The sequence below is a fragment of the Equus asinus genome, chromosome X (genome assembly GCF_041296235.1).
Source record: "Equus asinus isolate D_3611 breed Donkey chromosome X, EquAss-T2T_v2, whole genome shotgun sequence".
In the NCBI taxonomy this organism is placed as follows: Eukaryota; Metazoa; Chordata; class Mammalia; order Perissodactyla; family Equidae; genus Equus; species Equus asinus.
This window is the reverse complement of record NC_091820.1, coordinates 103,160,590-103,185,862: the sequence shown is the minus strand read 5'-3', so window position 1 is coordinate 103,185,862 and position 25,273 is coordinate 103,160,590. Positions and strand designations below refer to the sequence as shown.

Below are 25,273 nucleotides of genomic sequence, written 5' to 3'. Positions count from 1 at the left end.
TATGGAGCATTATCAGAATATGAAAACATCTTAAGGTTTTTTGTAAAGGAAAACATAAAATTTATTGCTAGTGTTGATCCTAGTAAAGTTTAAATGTGTAAAACCTTTTATAGAATTGAACTTTCCTAATTGATTGTTTTCTATAAGTTTATTGTTCTTATTTGAATTTTTCTTAAGGAGAAGTTAACCAGTATTATGGATATAGTCCCCAGTACTTTATTTTTAAGTAATCCCAAATCGTACCCCTTGCTTATTAACAAATATTACGGTTTGGGTGGTTCTTTCACTGTTTTAAAGCTACTGCTTCCTCTTCTTTAGCTAGAATTTTCTTTCTGCTTTCTGAGTTGCAGCATGCTGTGTGTGTAGTGGTGAGGTGGGAGTGATAACAGGGAAACACCTGAGATCTAGGGGACGCCTGAGCTACAGAAACACTTCTACCCTTCCTTACTTGCAGCCACTCAGTTGGAAGTACAGTCTTGGTGTCCATGTGTGTGCACGTGCATGTGTGGCATGTACATGAATGTGTATTGCATAAACGTGTGTACATGTGTTTCGGGGGAAGGAAAAGTGCGAGAATCTAAGTTATTAAATAGGTATGGGTAAGCAGAGAGTACACCATCATCTTCTTTAGCCCTCTTCAAGCACAGTCTACAGCTAAAACTAACCTTGATGTTATTGGGCTTTTGTGTTCATGAGATGTATCAATTTTCTGTTGGGAGAGTGGGAGGTAAATCACTTAAGAATTGGTACTGTGTACTCTTTCAGGGCATATTTATCCTCTCTGGTCACCATCTGCCAGTTTGAATTTCTAGACGATTCTGTATTGCTTCTATTTGATATTGTTTATTTAAAACATTCCTTAAGGGTTAAATACTGGTGTCTATTTAGTGATGCTTCTCTGTTAAAGTAACAACAAAAAATACACACATATGTTTTTGTACTTTTAAAATATAAGCATTTGAAAGTGAACTAGGTACTGCTAGAATGGCTGTGCTAAGAGGAAAAGACTGTCCTTTTCAGTTAGCTCATCATAGTTTAAAGTATTTAGCATAAGAGAAATTTGTTCCCAAAGAATAAGGATGAAAATTACATTTTTAAGTACAAGAATGTGATTTGGGCTTTAAAAAAATGTACCATAGTCAGTGATTGAAAATGGAATGGTATTATTGTGGGAATGATGTTATAAAGGTTATCCTTAATAATTCTGAAAAAGCATTGCTACTTTAAACACAGAATGCCAAAGTAGAATTAAAGATATTTTGTAAAAAGTATATGTCAGTACAATCCCACTCCTAGGTATATACCCAAAAGAAATGAAAATAGATGTTGAAACAAAAACTTGTACACGAATGTTCATAGCACTACTATTCACAGTAGCCAAAAGGTGGAAACAACCCAAATGTCTATCAGCAGATGAATGGATAAACAAAATGTGGCATATACATACAATTGAATATTATTCAGCCATAAAAAGAAATGAAGTACTGATTCAGGCTGTGACATGAATGAACCTTGAAAACATGATGCTAAGTGAAAGAAGCCAGACATAAAAGGCCACATGGTGCATGATTCTATTTATATGAACTGTCCAGAATAGGCAAATCCATAGTGAGAGAGACAGTATATTAGTGGTTGCCAGGGGTTGGGAGCAGGGGGTAAATGAGAAGTGACTGCTTAATGGGTGCAGGGTCTCCATTTTGGGGTGATGAAAAGGTTCTGGAACTGGATTAATGCTGGTTGTACAACACTGTGAATGTACTTGATGCCACTGAATTGTACACTTTAATATGGTTAAAATGGTAAATTTTATGTTATGTGTATTTTATCACAATAAAAAAGGCATATATGCATATGCATACATATGTATTTAAACCTATTGTCCACAATAGCATAGTAATTCTAATTTACTGATGAGGAAAACTTTAAAAATTTAAAAAATATAAAGAAATGCAAGCCATTCGTAATTACACCATTCTGAGATAACCACTGTTAACATTTTGGAATATTTCTTCCAGTTTTTTTCTGTGTGTTTGTATCAATAAATCTGCATTTTATTTATGTAACTGAGATCATATTGAATATACAGTCACTATTAAAAAGAGGATTATGAGGAAGTCTTTGTTTATGGCTTATCTTTGTATATAAGTTAATTAATTGTATCTCAAATTTCCTTTATGAGGAGTCAGTCTATATTATGAAAGTATATGTTTCATTTTGAGAAATTTCGCACTGTCAAATAGGTACAATTTTTCTTCCAGTAATGAAGTAGCCTATTCACCATAAGTATCTAATTTTAACCTGAAATGCAAAGTGCTATATATGTTTATGCTGAAGGGGAAAACAGGAGATGATTACAGAATTTCAATAGAGAATTTTTAAGTCAAAGATTGGTAATGAGTATGTGTTATATAAGCAGAAGCCTCTAACATAGGGCTTTTCTGTTGGAAGTACAGTTTGAGAGTTGACCCCCCCACTGGTGAAGCGTGTTACTGCAGTAAAATTCCTGATTAAAGGGATGAAAATGCCCAGATCAAAGCAGGGAGAGGGCAAAGTCTAGAAGTCCCAAAGCGTAGAGGTAGGTAACTTTGGTAACAAGAGAGACATCCCTGTGGTCATGAGGATGAGGGATGTGACAGGTGGTAATAGCTACCTAATTTTCAAATGATCAGGAAACAAGTGAACTGCCACAGGGCTGGCTACTATCTTACTCTCTTCTTCATCCAAGGTTTTTAACTCAGCCTATTTGGGAACTCTCTTTTGGTAACATGTCTCTAATTTTATAATGGAAGTTAGTAGGAAAGTACAATTTACATCAGACTTTGTTTTCGACGTTAGAATGCTTCTGTTTGATAATGTGAGGAATGTTTGATAAATGGTTTCACAAGTGGATATAATTAATTTCAAGTCAATGTTGAATTGACAGAATAATCAGTAATGCTTCCGTATGTCATATTTCCTCAAAATAGTAATTATAACATTTAAAATGAGTGTCTATAGGTAGCCTCTCAAGGAGGCTGGGTAGTCACAAAAAACAACAAAACCATCCACAAAAAGCTATAAAGACAAATTGAAACAATGGTCCCACCCTTCTGAGAATTGCCAATTATTGCCCACATCATGATTTACTTATTGCCCTGGTAGGTATGAGAAGGATGAAGAGTGAATGATTTGGGGAAAAAAATTCATTACCTGATAAATTGAAATATCTACCTGCAAGGCTAAAATGGTTGTTAAATGAGGAAAATTGCTCCCCCAGGGAGAAATCCGAAGTGATCCGCCTTGTGTTTGAACACAAAAACTTACTACCATTGTTCTGTGTTCTTCAATTGACGACATTCTCTTAATTCTGAATGACAGGATGATTGACAGATAGTGTTTTAGAAAGAAAGAAAAGCTCATGCAGCATGTTGGGGTCCTTTAAAACGATATATAGCCTAGAACTGGTATAGTTACATTATTTGAGAGCCATGTTTCCTTTTAAAGAGCTAAAAGATAGAAAACGAATGACATTACAGTAGCTGGAGTTTGACTCGGTGGGTGATTCTAGGTGTGTCATGTTGTAGCTGCTCATTTTCAGAGTGATATAAATGAATAAGCTTTTTGTTTGTAGAAGAACTTGTATAGCAAGTATACCACCAGTGATCTTGCAGGAGCTCATGTAGCAATTTGCTGACAGAAGTCAAAATATTTTCTAAATTATAGTCAGACATCTTTTATTTCTGTGCTTGAGAGACAAGATCATTCTGAAGCCATGAGGAAGAAATATTTTCTGTATTCTAAAGTAGACCATTAAATCATATTTCAATAGATTAATGACATTTTCACAAACCATAAGGCACTTTTTGCTCTATCTAGCTCCCTGGATCACTGATATCTCACCTGTATATACAGCTGTCACTTGGGTAATACATTGTGGTGTGAAGACAGACTGTTCCTTTATAGCACTCAACACTTACATGGAATCAACCCATGCTGGGTGGGGTTGGCCAGCGACATTCTTGTGTGATGCCAAAAATCTGTCCCTGGGCTATAGAGCTAGACACCAAGCCCCTAGTCTCATTCTGTCCCTAAAGTACCAAAACATCTGTCATTGTACGTGAGCTTGTTGAACTCCTGGTACTCAGAGAGCTGCACTTCACTTTAAAGGCAACCTCCAAAACACACCTCTTGAGTGATCACAGCTCCGTTTCTGATGGGTTTGGTTGCAGTTAATAATAGTGCGCTTTGTAACAACCTTTATGAGAGTAAACAGATGAGATGAATAAATTGGCTACCATCATTATCTCTCATGTATTTTAGAAGTTCATGTTCTCCTTTATCACCCCCCCTGCCCCTTAGGTTTACGTTTTTATAACTCCTCTTAATGTACCACTGAAAACAGAGTTCCCATTCATACACAGATGGTTAGCATGACTCACAAAGTCACCAAGTGAAATGACTTCTAGTTGTATATGTCCTGTCCACCCCCCCTTAGTGATGGTTCCCCAAGTATGATATATACCATGTTTTGCTTCTCTTCTAACTTAATTCCCACCTTTAAAAAAAATATATATATATATATATGTATGTATGTATGCTTTATATGTCTAGGAAAATGCTTTCACAGTATTTTCTCAGGGACCTTGAGGTTTTTGTATAAGATGTCACTGTCATTATGATAATTTAGTCTTTGTCCTGATGCTCTACTTTTAATGTTTTTTCAAGTGCTGTGGAACATTGGGAAAGGAATGCTTCATGCTTCCTGGCTATCTGGAAAGAATTTGCTGTGAATCAACAATTCAGTGTATCAGAAGCCTAGTGAGGAAGCAAGCTGGTACAAAGTAATGTAACTTCTAGAAGGTGATTTAATGCATAAAAATTTCCATTAGCTATCAGTGTTCTTACTGAAATGGGCTGTGTGGTCCATTCGCAGGCCTCCTCTAGTTACTTCCTGCTTTCCTCCCAGTGCAGTGTTTGGTGGGGGGAAGTTTTCCCGCTGCTTCCTCCAAATCCACAGGCTCTTACAACCCTTGCCCTAGTAGTTCCTCTCTAGTCTACTGTTTCCTGTACATTTTGCCTGTGTGTATCCCCAGCATCTGATAAAAATGAGTACTGAATTTTGAGAATGAGAAGACTTGAGTCCTCTTCCTGACTGCCACTACCCAGTTTAGTGGCCTTTCTGGATCTCCCTTTCCTCACCAAGAAGCTGGAAAGGTCGGACTAGACAATACCTCAAGTCTCTCTGGATGCTGACGGAGTGTAATGCTGTGACTTCCCTTCTCTAAATGGCCTCTGTTTCATTTTACTTCCAGACAATGAGTCACCACTAGCCATTTAGAAATCATAAGAGGTCCCTAACTTTTAAAATGGCCATTGCCAACTTAAATCTAGGCAACAAAACTAAAAAAGAGTCCAGTTTTTAAAATTATACATTCTAGATTTCTTTCTCACAAAAGAATTCTCTTTAAGAAAAAAAATACTCTATTCTAAACTGTAAATGCCTGTTTTATTACTGTGTCATCCCCTATTTTACGTCAGTATTATATTTGTAAATCTAAATTAAGCAAATACATTAGAGAGTGATTATTCACTTTATGAACAGATATTTTTCTTTGCAGAAGGGCTCACTCTATGGTTTCCTTATTGTCTTTCTCATGACTTTAAGATTAATTCATTTATATAAATTCAACCCATATATATAACTTTTTAGGAACAAATCTCTTTTGTAGACCAAGAGATACCATATTAAGTCAGATACTCAATGTACAGTTCTAACCTGTATAAGATTTTTCTTAGTTTCTTATCAGGCAAACAACATTATTTCATATTGGGTACATTTGCCAATAGGTGTTTCCCCCCACCCTTAGGAAAGCAAACGAATTCACCTCTCTAGATGTTAAGAAAATTTTATGACTTTAGTTTCCTTGTCTGTAAATTCACTCCCTTCTTTATTCCCTTTAAAAAAATTGTAGGAATGCATTTTTCTAACTTTTGATGAAAAGCAGGCTTTTTATCTAAAGGTCACCTGTGTTGCCGAACTTTCCTTGGAAAGCTTCAGGATGTTCAATTTTTAAGGAATGCCCATTATAATTAATCATTACAGAGAATTGGGGTTTTTTCCTTAATTGCACTCTGAGCTGCCACTTGTTCTCTGCAAAACCTTAGAGTAAGAACAGTTTCTTTCATTGCAAATGATATATAAACATGTTTGGCTTCATAGCTTTTCAAAGCACCTCTTCATTAGCCATGCTTTATTTAAAATCTTAACTAATTCTTTAAAACTTCATGGGGGTGGTTATTAGCTAGTTCAGGTATTTTAGAGCTGTGCGTCTGCTGTTAGTTAAAATAAATGTTATCAGATTGTTGTTCAGCAGCCTTTGTGAAATAAATTGGCAGGCTTGTGTTCCTGATAGACAAGATGTCTAAGTCTCCTGCAGGAATCAAAATTGGCACTAATTGCTCCTTTGGTAAGCTCTGCCAAAGCCAAGAATTGGTCCATGGAGACTGAATTCATTTCTAAGCTAAAGGTGACTAATTTGCGGGGATTTTAGAGACGAGCAACACACATGCATTTTGGTCAAGGAGACCTTTGTGGGTTTTTTCACAAAATAACAGAAAAAGAAAAATAACCTCAGCTGAGGTAGATGATGAAGTGGAGTTTTTATAGTAGAATATATTAGAAAGTTACTCATGTCCAAGTGATGGCTTTGCAATCAATTATCCTTTTTGGTTTATTTTTCTAGGATTTCTTCTGCTTCTAAAATCTTCTCACTTAAAGGGGATTTGAAAGCAAGGACAGCTCCAGGAACTGGTCAGATAATGGATAAAAACAGCCTAACAATATATGTAGTCCTTGGTGGCACATCAGTTGGTTCAGGAGAAGATTATTATTATTATTTCTTTTTAATATCATGAAAATATTTTTTGTTTTTTTTCCTTGCTCAGTTTCTTTTTTTCTTTTTTATTGAAGTAAGATTGGTTTATAACATTATATAAATTTCAGCTGTACATCGTTATATATTTCAATTTCTGTGTAGATTACATCATATTCATCACCCAAAGACTAATTGTGATTCATCACTGCACACGTGCTTAATCACCCCTTTAGCCCTCCTCCCCTCCCCCTTCCCCTCTGGTAACCACCACTCCAATCTCTGTTTCTATGTGTTTGTTTGTCGTTGTTTTTATCTTCTACTTATGAGTGAGATCATATGGTATTTGACTTTCTCCCTCTGACTTATTTCACTTAGCATAATGCCCTCAAGGTCCATCCATATTGTGACAAATGGCTGGATTTCATCATTTCTTATGGCTGAGTAATATTCCATTGTGTATGTATACCACATTTTCTTTATCCATTCGTCCCTTGATGGGCACCTAGGTTGCTTCCAAGTCTTGACTATTGTGAATAATGCTGCGATGAACATAGGGGTGCATGTATCTTTATGCATTTGTGTTTTCATGTTCTTTGGATAAATACCCAGCAGTGGAATAGCTGGATCATATGGTAGATCTATTCTTAATTTTTTGACGAATCTCCATGCTGTTTTCCATAGTGGCTACACCAGTTTGCACTCCAAGTAGCAGTGTATGAGGGTTCCCTTCTCTCTACATCTTCTCTGATACTTATTGTTTCCTGTCTTATTAATTGTAGCCATTCTGACAGGAGTGAGGTGATATCTCATTGTAGTTTTGATTTGCATTTCCCTGATAGTTAATGATGTTGAACATCTTTTCATGTGCCTGTTAGCCATTTGTATATCTTCTTTGGATAAATGTCTGTTCAGATCTTTTGCCCATTTTTTAATTGGGTTGTTAGGTTTTTTTTGTTGTTGAGATGTATGAGATATTTGTCTATTTTGGATATTAACCACTTATCAGATATATGGTTTGCAAATATCTTCTCCCAGTTGTTAGGTTGTCTTTTCATCTTGTTGATGGTTTCCTTTGCTGTGCAGAAGCTTTTTAGTTTGCTGTAGTCCCATTTGTTTATTTTTTCTATTGTTTCCCTTGCTCAGTCAGACATGGTACTTGAAAATATGCTGCTAAGACCCATGTTGAAGAGTGTACTGCCTTTGTTTTCTTCTCGAGGTTTAATGGTTCAGGTCTTACATTCAAGTCTTTAATCCATTTTGAGTTGATTTTTGTGCATGGTGTAAGATAATGGTCTACTTTCATTCTTTTCCATATGGCTGTCCAGTTTTTCCAACACCATTTACTGGAGAGACTTTCCTTTCTCCGTTGTATGTTCTTGACTCCTTTGTCAAAAATTAGCTGTCCATAGATATGTGGGTTTATTTCTGGGCTCTCAATTCTGTTCCATTGATCTGTGTGTCTGTTTTTGTGCCAGTACCATGCTGTTTTGGTTACTATAGCTTTGTAGTATATTTTGAAATCAGGGAGTGTGATACCTCCAGCTTTGTTCTTTTTCCTCAGAATTCCTTTGGCTGTTCGGGGTTTTTTGTTGTTCCGTATAAATTTTAGGATTCTTTGTTCTTTTTCTGTGAAAAATGTTGTTGGAACTTTGATGGGGATTGCACTGAATCTATAGATTGCTTTAGGAAGTATGGACATTTTAACTATGTTAATTCTCCCAATCTAAGAGCACGTAATATGTTTCCATTTCTTTGTGTCTTCTTTGATTCCTTTCAACAGTGTTTTATAGTTTTCAGTGTACTGATCATTCACCTCTGTGGTTAAGTTTAGCTGTGCGCTGTGCCGATCGGGTGTCCGCACTAATTTCGGCATCAATATGCTGACCTCCCGGGAGCAGGGGACCACCAGGTTGCCTAAGGAGGGGTGAACCGGCCCAGATTGGAAATGGAGCAAGTCAAAACTCCCATGCTGATCAAGAGAAGATTATCTTTTTAAGTCGCTAAGGCAAAAGTTGTCGCTAGGTAGTACTAGGATTACTGGTCATCTTTATTTTCTCCTTTATACTTTTCTAAGGGGATCTTTTTTTTTTGTAATATGCTTGTACTGTTTTAAAAACAGATAAAAATAATGCATGTTTACAATTTTAAGGGTTACAAAAGTAAAAATTACTGAGTAAAAATAGACCTGAATTGTAGCAATGAGGTTTTTAAAATTTATTATTTGGCCAGATTCTGAAGTATTAGTTGTTAACAATTGTTAAGGGTTAATTGTTACTTAGATGGGCACCTTCAAAACTTCAGACTGACTTCTGAGATTGGTGGGTGTATTGAAGTGATGCAGAATCACAACCTGGAGGATTCAGTGGGCAGATCTGGACAATCTGTAGTCTACGTTATTTTATTGGTAGTATCAGGATTGATGGAAGTGATTCATTAGGCTCTCTACAAATTCTCATGAGCCTTTATGTTTAAAATCTCAATTTTTCTTGCCAAAATAAGAATTATTCAGGAGGATAAACTTGGAGTAGACCCAAGTTGGGAGTATCTTCTTCTTTTATGTTGAATTTACTTTCACCGGGAAAAGGAAGAGTCACTGTCTTCACAAGGCTGAGCTGGAGGTGGGGCAGAAGGTACTGTGGGGCTATGAATGAAAGAGGAGAACGTGCTGCATTCTTTTTTTGTGATTTTAGGAGAAATACCATATATGGTTTTTTCCGCCACAGCATATATAAAATGCCAGACTTGGTCAGACCCATGGACTATCCAATGCAGTGTTTGTTTATGTCCTTGGTACCACAGGCTGTTTTGTGAGTGAGCATGTGTGTCTTCTACGATGCCAGGCTCTAAAGGTTAGGAGGTGTGCCAAACATCCTGAGCTCTTCTCATTAAGAATGGCGTCCTTTCATTCAATTCAATGCAACTGGCATGTTGAGCTTGGCAGGTCGGTCTTATGTGAATGACCAGTGATTGGCTGCTTTGTTAATTGCAAAGCATATTTTGCCAAATGATATCATCAACAAAGACATGTCAAACGACTTTTGATTCTTTGACCTCCTGATATTTTTTATTTTATTCAATGTGAACCCACTGAAAATCAGTGGAGTGAGCTATGGCCATACTATTACAGGGAAACCCAACATTTGGTTCTGAAAATGGGGAAAAGTGGGACAAACTGCAGCATTTGCTAAAACAGGATGAACCTGAGGAAGTAAATTGGTTTTATTGGCCAGGATGTGATTGGGGCAAATTTAGCTTTGAGGGTCAGGACTGTGGAGATAATTGTGGACCCAAATGGTCCAAGGCTTGCATGGAGCCTACTCAATTTAGCCAGAGCACATTTTATCCTCATGGATGCTTTTAGCCAGATGACTTTTTTTGATGTTTCAGTATGTCCAGATTGTTGGCTTACTGATTAGGCTCACAAGTAAAAGTGAGGCCCTTTTGTAGTACTGCTAGTGGATTATAGGACTAATACTTGCCTTATAGACAGACTAGGGTATATTAAACTTTGACTATGCAATTGTGAGGAGCATAATATGGACCATGTATTATAATGGGATGGGAGAGGGCACTTTTTTTAATGCTCCTGTGTTGAGAGTCACTGTATTAGAGGATAATAGTTTTAAATGAAGCCACGTTTCTAACAAGGGACCAGATAACAAGGATAAATGAAATCTGCAGACAGTCTAGAAGCTTCATTTTAGCCATTATTTATAATCTATTCTCCTACCAAACCTTTTATTATGTAGCAAAATTGATTAATTTGTGTGTATCTCTTCTCTCTGTGGCCACATGCTCTCTGATAGAGGAGTGAACAAATAGAGAAATGGACAAGAGAGGAAAGAGGATGGAGCCGAGGCCGGGTGGAATTGGGGATGCATAATCTCCAAACTGAATAATCAACTCCAGAATAATCAAGATATATTTTAGGGTCCTAACATTAATCTTGATATTTAATCATTCTGGGCGATGTTAAAAACAAAAGATTGTATAATAGTATTAATAAAAAGCACTTGCTATGAAATGATTCAGAATAAATATGGCTTTCTTTTTAGCATGAAATAGGGATCTACTGAACTGGTCTTAATATTCTCTCAGCACACACAGATACAGCTCTGTTTAATTCCATATCCTCTTATCTATAAGTCCTACATTTAATTTACTACTGTTCGAGTTGATTTATAGCTTTGCTTAGCAAAAGTACAGTCTTGATTAAAAGGATATTATCACAACTGATGGACCTTGAAAGCATTTTTTTCCTCAGACTTTTTAATAATTTTGAGAATGACCTGCAGACTCCCATAAGGCTAGATTTCAGGTCTCTAGTTTTTGCCCACCTGGCTGCACTTCAGGCAGTGGTAGTTAGGGTTATGTGTGGTGCCATAGCTTTCCATACACTACCTCCTTGTCCATCCTTAGAAATGGAGTTACTGCCATAGAGTTTGAGAGTAAGTTTGCTTCAGGGAGTTCCAATTCCCTGGTTAGCTGATCTCTTAGCTAGCCGATAATTGCACCTATAGCCTTTGTCTCTTGGGATGCTGCTGGGCTGAATGATTCTTCAATCTTTCTAAGGGAGGATTTGATTATTATACGTAAGGGTTACATTTGGGAGTTGCAGCTATCACAGATGCCTCCCTCAAACGAAAGAGAATTCGTTTTGGCATTCATTTCAGTGGAGATGACTTAATTTGCAAAGCCAGTGATTTCCACAGGTTGGCCAGATTTGGTCATTCTCCACAGCAGGCCGTTTTCCATTCTACTGTTTTGATTGCACACATGACTATTTGGTGGCGTCTGTGGTTCTGGAAGTAAGGAAAATGCTGTTGCTCAACAGGTGACAAAAGCTATTATGCTTTGATTCTGCTCAGAACATTATTACCATTCTCCTGATTCCACTAGTTGATAAAATGAGTCACTCTGGTTTTGGCTTTATATCTCTGTGGAGTATATTTTTGACTTATCAAATAAGTTATTTCTCACAAAGAATTCACTTTAAAATCACCATACTTACTGTTCAATTTACAGGAGCTTTCAATTGTTCAGAATCGTAGGAACACGAAAAAGAATTAAGAATTGTAAATGTGGTATTAATTCAAAATGGGATAATTTTGATTTTTTTCATATCAAATTTCATGGTGTGGCCTTCTCAAAACACAAAAGTAAATCAATTTTATTCATGAATAATTTTTATTTTGGTCAACGTGTCTATTTAGTTTCATCTTAACATATATATATATATTTCTCTTTATATAAAAGCTTTATTGAGATATTATTCACATACCATACAATTGGTCTTAATCTCTTTTAATTGCTAAATTACTAAGCTTTAAAATCTCTGAAAGTTTTGTTGAAGAACACAAAATGTACTCTTATGGAAAAAAGGATTTATGTGTCTAAATCACCTCCAATTTGCCTAAATCACTTTTTTTCCCAATACATAACATAGTTTGTTGGCGCTAGACTGGTTATTAGAGGTTATCTTGTTAATCTAGAGTAAAAATCACCTGAGGAGCTGTTCTTTCCCCAAACTCCACTTGCTGAAGCATAAAACCTCGTGAAATTTGGATAAGCTGTGCAGCCCCCATCCCCACCCTGCGCCAGCTAAACAGCCTGATGAAGTCTAACACTCTCATCTCACAGAGAGGCAAACATTCCTCCTCTGACGATTTTGATTAGACACCTCAATAAACACCAAAATTCTTTTCAATTTTAACATGACACATTTTTGATAAATTGAGTTGAAGATGCAAAATTCACTTCAGTGAATGATGGGAGCATAAATTATTTATACTGTATGTTTTTAAAAACAAATTATGAAGGATCTGATATTGTTGAAGGAAGAAATTTCAAAGTCACTGATCAGAAAGTCAGTACACAGAAACTGTCGCAGATTTGTCATTGTCTCAGTACTGTGTCAGGCACTGGGGAGATTAGTAGATGTCCTTTATCCTGGAAAGGCCTGATAGCTAAGCACTCATATTTCTTCTCCACTGTCCACAGTCATTTCCCACAGGCTATGGGAGGCCTTAGCCTGTTCGTTTTTAAACAGCTGCCCTAATTGCATTTTCAGCAGAAGGAGACTCATAAGAATACTGATATTAAATAGATAGAAGAAACAGCCACAGAGATAGGCTTTAATAAAAAACGTGCTCAGAAGATCTGACAGACTCTAATGGATGGATGTGTAAAGACCTGGGGAAAGAATGAAATAGAATTTCCAGAGGACTTTTTATTCCCTGAAAACTTGGAAAATTTCAGGCTAAGGGCAAAAGAAGTTTTCATGGACCCCTTTTCCTCTTCTAGACCTTTGCATCCATGCCAATGGAAAGAGTAAAGGTCTATGACTTCGCTCACTTGCTCTGAAAAGAAGCCTCTTTCCCGAGTGAAAATGTTTACCTGGCCTGACATCTGCCCTCCAGTGCCTTGGATGACCTTACATTCCACTTGGGAGTCATTGATCTAAAGCAGCCATAGATCTGGGAGAACAGAATGGATTTGTTGTCCTTTTGAAATTTTATTTATATTAATATTTACAAAGAAGTTAAGAACTTTTTGGGATCGTTAGCTCTATACACTATGCTATGTGAGATATGAGGGGAAAGGGCAGATTCCTTTTGATTGGAAGTTAATCAAAGAAAATGTATATTACTTTGTTAAACATTAGCAAGAAATTGCCCACACTTACATAGAAGACTACCGTTTTTAGGGCATCAACAAAAGTTTGTCTTTTTCACATAAAAAAAGTTGTCTCTTGGTTAATGTATAAGAAACTGTGCAAAAATGCCCTGCCCGAAGTGATTTGAAATCTTTATTGCTCTTAAATTTAGCAGTAGTGTATGAGGGCAAGGATGAAGATAGACAGTGAGGGTTTGCCACTGGTCCACTTTAAGACATAATACATTTTTTTAGAAATGCTATCTGTAATGGGTGATGATGTAGGATCTAGTTGTTGTTGGTTTTTTCAGTCTTATCCATGTTTGCTTATGTACATATAATTCAAAGTTTTAAAGAGGCTAGACAATTTGAGAAGGGAGTCAATAGCCCCAGAAATTTCAGAACTTAATCTGAAGTGGTGATGGTACCTGAAAAACAGCATGGTTGTTTGCTGTCTCTTTGAAGTTAGTTCCCTTGGTCTAGTTCCTTATTTTCATGAGCCACAATTTGGGAGTGGGGACAAGATTCTTGCCATCGACTGTCATTCTACACACAGCCCCAGAGTGGTTGTTCTGGTTCGAAACAGAATAGCATAGCCAGGCGCACGTTGGACACATGCAAATCAATGTTTCCAGCCTCCATGGCCATCATAATGGCCTTCGAACCCAAAGTCAATGCTTTGGAAAGAGAAAACTGATATACCCGTCCAAAAACAAGGGGAAAGGAAGAACTGCATTCTCTTGAAAGTTAAATGATAAGTTTTTCTTTCTGTTTCTATGAAGAAGACTGTACTAATAAAACTGCCAATTTCTTTCAGGTGGGTGTACATGGCATTAGAATAGAATTCATCAATGAAAAAGGATCAAAACGCACCGCCACCTACCTACCGGAGGTTGCAAAGGAGCAAGGTCATTGTTGTACTTTATTTCATATGATCTGGTGAAAACTTTAGACAAATATACAATGCAATATCTGACCTTGCAGTTATGTCTGATAATTGATCAATGTCAAATTGTAAGAAATGACTCTTCCATCACTGCCACTGCAATGTCTGTATGAAATCGGTGAATTACTCACACAGAAGTTGAATCTTTGCACAAAAGTTTGACAGCAAAAGCACAGAAAATTATACTTAAAAAAAGCAAAGATTTGTAAAAGTTGGGTTTAATTCTGGGCAATGGTTTGCTGTGAATTTGAAGTGCCATTTTACCATATTCCATTGTGCTCTAGCCTTGTGGCATAAACAAGCCTTTGGTTTGACAGTCAGCCACACAGTTCATTGTCAGTATCAAGTGTCTCATTCTTAGGTGGTTGCCATTACTCATTCTGCTACTATTAAGATTGTAGGTTTCCCATTAAGATTAGGAGCATAGAAAATAAATACACGAAGTATCAGTGTTTTCTCTGCTTGGTCTGCACTTCCTAATCAACAAACGTGTTTCTGTTTTGCAGATATAGCACAAACCTTTATGAACCACCACTGTAACACACAATAATTTTCCACTCTGTAGTATCCTGTCCTTTCTAGCCACTAGTAAATTATAGTTTCCTGTTAGTTAAAATGAATATTTCTTCTTTATATTATTAGCTTGTCTTCTCATCAGAAAGCGTATGCAATTTGGTTTTTTCGTGTTTGTTTTGTAAAAATGTAAATTACATAACAGCAAAATTTAATATCATTAAACCCCCAAACAAGAAAGTTAGTCTTTCAGGCAGCTATCTGAAGATTTATTTGGGTTGCTTTTGAAAATGTCTCCATCCTGTAGTTCCACTGACTTCTTACAGTGTACATATGAGAGAGAGGGCCTTGGATGATAGTTTACCATCCCCTGTCAGGACCATAGAAACACCCTTGAGTGCTGCATACAATGCACTGGATGGACTGCAGAAGACCCCGTGAGGAGCAGTTGTTACCATGACTTAGTGTGGGAGTCGGAAATACTACTGAGTTTGCAAAATGACATTTCGGCTTTTCCCTCCCTTTTAAAGATGTCACTGTTAGAGTACAATGTTTGTAGTTTGTTACCAAGACATAACTGAGCAGTTACTGCCAGCCTCTTAGACTCCTTGCCTTCAAATGTGGTTGCCATAAAGAAGCCAATGTTGTTAGCCATCATGGATAGCTAGAGTTTAAGGTGTGCGGTGGCGTACCTGCTTCTGTACAGGAGGACATCTTAGCTCTTCTGTGTGATTGTTTTTAGGACCAAAGGAGTTGATGGCATTTGGTGACAGTGATAGCTGACCTCTACAAAGTCATTTTGTATTTAACCAAAGGTGCTTGTCGCATGGCCTTGACTGATATTTTATCTGGTCTACTCTCCACAGGATGGGACCATATTCAGACCATAGACTCCTTACTGAGGAAAGGAGGATACAAAGCTCCAATTACTAATGAATTCAGGAAAACCATAAAACTGACCAGGTACAGAAGGCATTTTCTGGTGCCAGGCTAACCAGTACAGTTTGATGTGTATGCTGATAACCCTTTCACGTCTTTGGTCTCTCTAACTGTACTCGCTTCTCTTTCCTGAAACAGAGTGGAAATGAATGGCAGGGCCATACTGAGGGTGGATACAATGGAGCTCTGCTTGGCAGTAAAGCCTGTGTGATGTATGGGCCCGTCCTTCCCATCTTTAGCTCTGTGTGATTATTTGGGCTTTGTATGAGCAAGCTCTCTGAGCCTTTAGACTACGTTATTGAAGAAAGTTACCTGAATTAGCTATTGGCTAGCTTTTAACATTGCTTAGCAGAACCCCAGGATTCTGACAAGCAGTCCTCAAATTTGAATTTAACCTTAGGATTTTGGCAGTGATAGAAGTCTACCATGAAAGCTTGCTGAAAAACACAATTGAGCTAGATTCACAAATGCTAAATAAATTTCTGCATGGGATAATAGGGATACTTATTTAAAAAGGAAAATAACAAACATTTTAGGAAAATGGGTTGCTGTTTCCATTTATTTCAATTCCATAAAATCACATGAATGCCTGTAGTCTAAAAATGGCCCATTCTCAGCTCTGAGGAGTCACAAATTTGAAAATGCCTCCATCTCTGCTTTCCATGAGTTCAGCATGTACAAAAATAATGATTAACATAAAGCAGAATGTGATGGATCATATGAGATCATAAAGTAAGGAAAAAGGAATTCCAGGAGGGGCTGGAGGATAACAGAAAATTTCAAAAAGGTAGATTTGAGGCTGGGCTTAAAGAACAGGCAGAATATTTGACAGGTGGAGAGTGGGGGAGGAAAGGGATTAACTTAAACAGAACTTTGTGAGTCAAGGCATGTAGGTGGTGAAGTCCTGACCACGTTCTGAGGAATGTTCAGTAGTCTGACTTGGCTGGTCTTTCAGTGTACAGAGAGAAGATGGTCATGGGGCTGGCCTGGTGGCACAGTGGTTAAGTTTGCATGTTCCGCTTCAGCAGTCTGGGGTTTGCCAGTTTGGATCCCAGGTGCAGACCTACACACTATTTGTCAAATCGTGTTGTGGCAGGTGTCCCACATTCAAAGTAGAGGAAGATGGGCACGGATGTTTGCTCAGGGCCAGTCTTCCTCAGCAAAAAGAGGACGATTGGCTGCAGGTGTTAGTTCAGGGCTAATCTTCCTCAAAAAAAAAAAAAAAAAGGAAGACGATGGTCATTAGAGGAAAATTTTACAGCCCAGAAGCTAGGTTGAGTCACATCATGGAGGGTCTTGAGTTCAAGACTAAGAAGTTTAGGCCTTATTCTATAGGCAATTGGTAACCATTGAAAGTTTGCAAACAAATGGATTTGGGCAAGTGTAAGATTGGAATTGGAAACAGGAAAATGAGTTAGGAGATATTGCTATTATCTAAGAATCTGTGGCAGCAATCCAGAAGAGGTGACATGGGAGCCTTAACAAGAGCTGTGGCAGTGTGGTGGGAAGAAAGAAGGGGACAGGTAAGAAAATATTGTGGAAGAAATGAAAGGAGTTAGTCATCATTCAGAAGTAAGGAAGAGGAACAAGTCAAGACTTTAATCTAGATAGAATGGACCAAGACGATCCTCTTAACCAAGGGAGGGACCACAGGAGGAGAGTCATGTTTGTGCACTGATTCTGGGTATGAATTGCCTCCGGGGATGGATCTGTATAGAAGTGTTCAGTAGGTCACTGAAAATGTACGTGTGTAGAGCTCATGGCCAGAGATGGTGATTTGAGATCATCTGTAAAGAGAACACAGTTGAAGCTATGAGGGTAGGGTTCACTGAGCAGGGACACAGCCTAGGGTCAAAAGAACCAAAGGTGGAAACAGGAAAATCCCACAAGGCAGGGACAGATGTGTAGTCAGAGAGAGAAGGAGCAGTCTGAGAGGCAGGGGAGAACCAAGGGAGTGGGGAATTGTAGAACCCATAGCACAAGAGAGCTTCAAAAGGGGAGTTGTGAGCAGTGTGATAATGGAGAGGTCAAGCATAACAAGAAGGGCCTTCTGAAAGAGCAGTGTCCAGAAGAGTGGAAGTAGGAGCCAGGGAGCACTGGGCTGAGGAGTGGTATGAGGTGAGGGGTGGAAGGTAGAAAGTACACATTACTCTTCTGAGAAGTGTGGCAATGAAAAGAAGGCTAAAGATGGAGAAGAGGGTCTGGGATACCAGGATTAAGAAGTTTTTTGTTGTTACTGTTTTCACTTAATGGCAAGACCTGAGTAGAAGGGTGGACAGAGGGAAAGGAATGGTAAAAGAGGGAGTGATGGAAGATCCCGGAAGAAAAGATAGTCAAGTGAATGAGATGCATACATGATGTAATAGGTTGGCTTTGCCCTGTTCCTTCCTGTTGGAAACCAGGGCTGAGGGGGCAATAAAATTTCTAGAACAATTTGAACAAGGAGTAGTAGAGTCGAAAGAACACTGGACTCAGACTCTGGATTCCTGGGTTCTGATGTCAGCTTTGCTACTTATTTGCTGTGTGACATTAGGCAAGGCACGGCTTCTCTCTGGGCCTCTGTTTCCTGATCTATAAAATTATCTCTATGGTCCTGTCTAGCTCTGACATTGGCACGTCACATGTTACTTGATGTTAATTTTGTCTCTTCCCTGACTTTTTTCCAGGTACCGTAGTGAAAAGATGACCTTGAGCTATGCTGAATACCTTGCTCATCGCCAGCATCATCATTTCCAAAATGGCATTGGGCATCCCCTTCCGCCATACAACCATTATTCCTGACACTGAGCCGCACAACCAGTCACTGGGCCTCTCTGCAGACCTCTTCCCAGGAGACCCTACCCCTTCTTGGTCTAGCTATCTCTTTTACTGTACCATTTTATGATGATAGTTTCCGTTGCCATGGTGAGGCTTTCGACATCGTCAATTAAGATCATCATGGTAACGGGTAGGAAAATGGCATTTGTTAAGAAGATCCTGTTTTATTATTTTAGGTCATTGATTTTTTTTTTTTGCAGCATATAGAACTTTTGAGGTTTTCTTTCCTTACAATATGACACAGAATTTTGCTTTGCCATCTCAGTCAGGTTTCTGTCTTTCTGTCCTTCTTGCCTTCTTTCTTTCCTCTCTTCCTTCCTTCCTTCTTTCGGCTGTGGATGGAAGAAATTGTTCAGTTTTTAAGGATTTTGTTTAGGTTTTTCTTTAGTTTTCCTCAGTAAGATAGATAATTTTTGATAGGTAAGTTTGGGAGTAATTCATATCAAATTCAGGTATTTGTATAGTATTCTTGAATTTGTCTAAAATTCATTTTGCTATGAGAGCTTAGTATGTGAGTCTTCGCTCCTTAAGTATGTGTTTTTCCCATGGTTAAAATATATGGACTTTAGTTCTAGTATGGAACATTCGAAGCTCCATAATAGGGCTTGTCACAGAGAATGAGAAATCATTTACACCTATTGTGCTGGTTATCACAGGAGAGACTAGACTGCCTCATCACTTTGTAGAACCCACTTGCAAACTGAAACACTGTTTTAAGAAAGTACAAGCTACCTTTCAGATATGTTGCAGAAGTCATTGTGAAGAGCAGCAAGTATCAGGAAGAGAGCAGGTACAGAATTTAGTGCCTTTGAGAAGAATATAATTAAGTGGAATTAAGAAGAGTTAGAAAAAAGGCAATTTAAAGTAATATACTTGTAAAATTTTATTGTTTCTATATGCAAAACAACAGATAAGACAAATTCCTTACTCATAAGTATTTTTATAAGCTGAAAAAATTTATTTTGAGCAAATAACCAAAAAGAGACATCTGTCTATTATATATTAATTTAAATTTGTTAGCTTTAGGTCTCAGTAAGTCATGATTGGCCAGAGACAATTTTAGCTACCATTTAGAGAAATGGTAAAGATAATCTAGTGAAACAAAAGTTCATATATGCCATGATTTCAGATGTTTGTCATGGGGACAATACTGGAGTTTTAGAGATACTATAAAATAGCTTGAATATCTCTCTGCACTACATACTTTGGATAGAAACACACTTACTATGTTGATAAGATGTTATGTTACACCTGAAGAAATGGAGTTGGCATTTAGATATGATATAGTGAGAGCCCCGCTCATTTGCAGGGCCAGTCTTCTCATGATGCATACAAAGAGAACTTCCTGATGTCAATAGGAGGTCCATATGTATATCCCCAGGAAAAATGACAGATGGTTCTGGAGAAAGATCACCTTCATTTTATGGTAGTAAATGTGTGTGTGCGTGTGTGTGTGTATAAATATTTTTTTTCAAACAGGAAACCAATATATCAATTGATGAATATAAGAGTGGTGCAGGATATATAGTCTAAAACTATGAGATGTCACTGAATATCAAAATGGCATAGCTTATACCTATGGTTGCTATGACAAGTGACAGACTGCTAGTTCAGAATCCAAAAATGCTTTTCTAGTTTGTGAGGTAACTGACTGATCCCTTCTGCCGCCATTGTGGCACAGCTAACTGCTTTCGTTTTCCATGAAAGTCCTTCAAAGTCTGTTGGTGTTCCTTCATCCACAGCATCCGTTGTTGAAATAACCATTTTCAGTTGTGATGCCTTAACTAAGAAGCCAATTGTTAGCCTGAAATGCAATCTCAGTAGCCAGTTCCATTGAAGCTAGAGATTAGGCAGAGAAAGCTAGCTGTTGGGCTTTAGAAAGGGATTTTGAGTCCTTTCGTTTCTACTTGGGAGCATTTTGGAGCAGATTAGTCTTTCAGTATAAAAACTTAAGTGGCTACCTGGTGGAAACTTTCTCTTGCCCTTATAGGGAAACTGAGCACAAGCTGAATGATATTGTCTGCTGCAAAAAAAAAAAAAAGTAAGCAAACTGAAGAGAGACAAAATAGACCAATATTGATCTATCTTATCCATCATCTCATCAGTTCAACAGGCTCCTCATCCTGGGTGAGCTCATGGTTAGAAGATTTTTTTAAAGAAAAGATCTATTACATACACATATGTGTGTGTGTATCCATATACCCATACATACGTACATACATACATACATATGTGTGTGTTTATGTATTTAACGGTGCTAATCAATCTTGAGCAGGTCACGTGACTGGTCATGCGGACTCTAAAATCATATCAGATTTTTTAAAATTCTTGATATATGCAGATGTTATACAGATTTTCTTACCAGTGTAATAATGTTATACTGAAGAAATAACCATCCTGCAGGCTTCAGAGGACGAGGTCAGCAATATTTCCCACCATGGCTTGGGGGAAAAGGATAGTTTTGTCTCCTTTTGTATTCAAATTAATGCACAGTGCATTTTTGTCTCTAAGTAGCTGTTGACTAAAAGACTTTGTAGTGTAAAGGGTGTTATACAAACTGTAATGGTGTGCTTCAAACAAACGCTAGACCCTTTCACCGTCGTATATTACAACGTTGTTAAATATGTGGTTTGACTTAACCTTGAACATGTTGAAATATGTAGCATGTGTTTTTAACTCAGACGAAGATTCTAATTGCACAGGTTGTGTTCTCGCCAGTTGTGGTTTATTTGTTCAGAAACACAAATGTGAATTGCACTCTTATCACCAGAATATTGTATGAGTTCAGTGATCTTGAAACAGCTCAGAAGTAATACTTGAACTTCATTTGAGTAGAACAAAGTTTACATAGCCCCCCTTTGTAATGTTAATTAGTCCCATTTATGTTTTCCGCTTTCAAATGCAACTGGGTATTTTTCCTCTTGGAAAATAGTATGTATTTTACTTTGGTATGTAGCAAAAGGCTTCCATTTCTGGAAGGGTTTTCTTGTTCTTGACCAAGGTCAGCCAGGTACCAGATTCTAAAAGAACAATTCCCTACCCCCCCATTAAGTGGCCTTCTGACTGCACGAGAATGTGCTACTGCCCGCTCCAGTCTCCCCCACCCGAGAGGTCGGTGTCATTGCTGGAGGAAGTGCAAGGCTTGCTCTTTCCCCCACCCCACTCAAAGCGGTTAGCAGATTTGCAGTCCAGCGCATCCAGTCCCAATGCCCAGCACACCGGAAGTTTGTATACGGACCTCTTTTCATGTCTTCAAATGTGCAGGAAATTTGAAACTGTCATCTGGAATAGGTTCCATCTCTTATGTGTGTTAGATCAAACCAAAGAAGCCCCCAGCCATGCCCAAATGCTGCTCCAAAAGCCTGCCTTCCAGTCCTTACAAAAACCTTGCAGGATTAAATGTGTTAACTTTTTTATTTTTGTACAGTTTCTAAGTGATTTTTGCTAGTGATGTTAAATTGAATTAAGTTTATTTGAGGGGTGTGAGTACCTCCTCCATTTAAATAAACTGGTGACTTTCCTTTTATTTTTTAAAAGTGGAAACCCGTTGTGTGCCTCTCAATTTAAGGGTTTCTGATTACATTATTCTTCAGACCAGCATTGATCCTTTATATACAAAGATATGTTTTTCTTGTTTTTTATTACTGTTTCAGAAGAAAATAAACCTTTTATTTTGCTCTGGACCCAGTAACTGCGCTGGTACATAGACGCACTGAGAAAACAAACTTTTGTAACCACCTCTGACTGTTTTTGTATATCAAAGTTGATTACTTTTGAAATATTTGGATCTAGTTTCTAAGTTATTTTAGTGTTTTATATGTTCCCCGAAATTACTTTGAATCGGTCACCAGCATAATGAGTTCTTGGTGATGCAATGGTGAGACTTGTAATGAGCAAAAGCTACCTGGAGTAGCTCTTCTTTTCCTTCTTTCTTAGTGACTTGTTTTTTGATTACAGTAAGACATCACAAATTTCCTGAAACCCCTTCAAGTATAACTAGATCCTCCTTCCTTCTACATTTAATTGCTTAATAGTTTGAAGAAACTATTGGAAATGGGCATTTTATATGACATGTATGGCTTTAAAATATTAAAAATGAGCAAAAAGAAAAATGAGAAGGTTTATGTGGGTCTGTAAGGTATGGCTGTGGAAAGATATTGTAGTAGTTTTGACACTATTGTTATTACCTTTAAAATCATTTACCCAATAAAATGTTAAAACTGAGTTACCATTTGTTGTTTCCTTCTTTAACCTGCCTCCTCAGAGGATCTTGGTATCGTGGGTACTTCTTACTAAAACGCTAACAGTTGAAGACTTTGAAATAATATCCTTGGGAACTGATAGTGATTTCTTTCCAAAGTAGCACTTGGGCAACCACGCCCGTCTGCAGCTGCCCCCTACCATGCGACTTGCCCGTGTCATCTTTTTGCCTGGCCCTCAATCCCGGCTCGGTGAGAGAGTCTAGCCTTTAGTGGACAGTCTGCCCTGGCCCACGGATCTGAGACAAGCATCAGACCTGAATCCCGGTGGCAGCTTAGCTATGCTCAAGCCCACTCCAGATCTCTTCCAAATCCGTATGTTATTGGGCATTTCCCCTTTGTGAGCTGGCAGGCAACGGTAGCAGTGGTCTCCAGCGAAACCACCTGATGCCATGAGAAGCCTTTCTTCTGCCATCAAGGCTTTGCCATTTTCTCAGTACAGAACAGAATCTGAAAATGCCCCTGATGTGGCCACTCAGAGCTTGTATACACTCATACACATACTAGGCATACCACACACTTGAACTGATACCAGTTACTTGTCCAGTTCCAAAGTGATATGAGGTGAACCCTATGCCCAGTGTGCGTTTGGGGAAAATGTCTGCATAAGGGCAGGACCAGATAAGAGCCTGCATCAAGAAAGGAACCTCTCGGTGCGCTGCCTCTATCAGCTGTTGCCTTATTCTCTTTCCTATGGCAAGGCTACCAAGGGCATTGTTGAAATACCTCTGGCTCTTTCTAAATCATTTGCTGTCTCAGTTTCATCATCGTATTTCAGGATTGATTGCTAGTGAATATATGCAGGACAGATTTCTGGTGCATCGCCCCAAAGCCCCACTACCCATGTGAATTTGATGACATGTGCTTATATCAATCACAGTGGCTAAAAACAGCCATCTCAGATCCTAGAGGACTAGTGTGGTTTTGAATAGTGCTCCATTAAGGCGGCCATCTGCTCAGGGTTTATCCAGTTTCATCATTCATGTTTAATGGTACATGGGATTTTTTAATGATTTAGACAATATTAATAGTTCAGGTAGAATGAAGTACTTTAACGAGCCCACAGCATTCTTTTTTATGGCATTAGTGGTTAACTCAATGGTCTGGACAGATTTCAACTTCAGTAATCACACTCCACCTACCTAAATTCTTCCCAGAGTTTCAGCATTTCCTCTAGATTTCACGCCCCACTGGGCACCTTTTAAATAGCTCCACTGCTTCAGAGGGCAAGCACAGCTGTGTGGAAGGAGGCACTTCCTCCCTGTTGATGGAAAATACTATCATATCCAAGGAGTCCTGGCACTGTGAGCGGGGGGAAGTCTGCTGCGGGGCCATCACACCTGGATTCAGAACTGCCGGCCAGGAGAGCCGGTGACTGCCCATTCAGAGAAGGGCTTCTCCCACTTGCTGCGGCTCGGACAGCATGAGCTGAGACAAGTGCGGGTTTGGGCTAAGCTCTGATGGCTCCCCATCTGTTTGCTCAGGCTTTTCACCTGCAAGAGGAATAGCTGAATGAGAGGCTGCAACTGAGGCACGCCCTGGGTATACTGCTTTGGCTCCTACATTCAAAGGCCTTCCTTGTTCTTGTAGCCTATGGTACAATCGCCTGTTCCAAACCCCAAGCCTATGGAAAGAAACTGTTAAAGAATCGGAGGAAATTGCCTTAGGTCCTAAGCAATGCTCTGAAACCAGTAGACCTCCTCATCCCAAGAACTTGGTTACAACTGTGTTTAAAAATGCCCTTAATATATTATGTCCAGAGTGTATTGACTGTGTATCTGAAATTGTTTAAATGGACCGACCCAGAGGGCTGGTGGAGGGTGTGCACTTTATATAAACAAACACTGACCTGCACTTGCAGATTCCATCAAGACAGATGAGCACATTAGTTGGACAGAGGTTAGCTGTAGGATGCACTGAGTCTGGAGCACACAGCTGGGCAGTGGCTGCATTACATGCCTCTGTGCTCACCCACTGCCCTGGCGTCCTTGAGCTCACGCGCTCGTTCTAAAAGGACACAGCCAAGTCATGAGGGGCTGGTCATTTGTTCAGCCTTTAGTCTCCCTCCATGGTGGAAGAATCTGCTTTTTAATCAAAATCTTAGCTGGCATCTCATCATGTTAAAAATGGGAGATTAAAAGCAGTATTTCATTGTTATAAAGTACAAATGTTTACCAGTTACAGAGTTAATGAGAACGATGAGGCTGTTTTGATGACTATAAATGTTGTAATTGGGGTGATAGATGACAGTTGCTGTTACAGTCTCAGCATCCCATTTATTTCTGTATCGT

The 25,273-nt window shown here is 38.5% G+C and overlaps 1 protein-coding gene across 2 annotated transcripts in view; it reads left to right on the top strand.

Moving 5' to 3' along the window:
- The window catches only part of AMMECR1 (AMMECR nuclear protein 1), a 107,639-nt gene extending 84,692 nt beyond the window's left edge, over positions 1-22,947 (top strand). For both annotated transcript variants that reach the window (XM_070503157.1, XM_014831056.3), the window contains 3 exons: positions 14,326-14,416; positions 15,834-15,930; positions 18,573-22,947. In XM_070503157.1, coding sequence (XP_070359258.1) covers positions 14,326-14,416; positions 15,834-15,930; positions 18,573-18,687 — 303 coding nt within the window. In that variant the 3' untranslated portion in view covers positions 18,688-22,947. The remainder of the gene's footprint in view (positions 1-14,325; positions 14,417-15,833; positions 15,931-18,572) is intronic.
- The last annotated feature ends 2,326 nt before the right edge of the window (positions 22,948-25,273 follow it).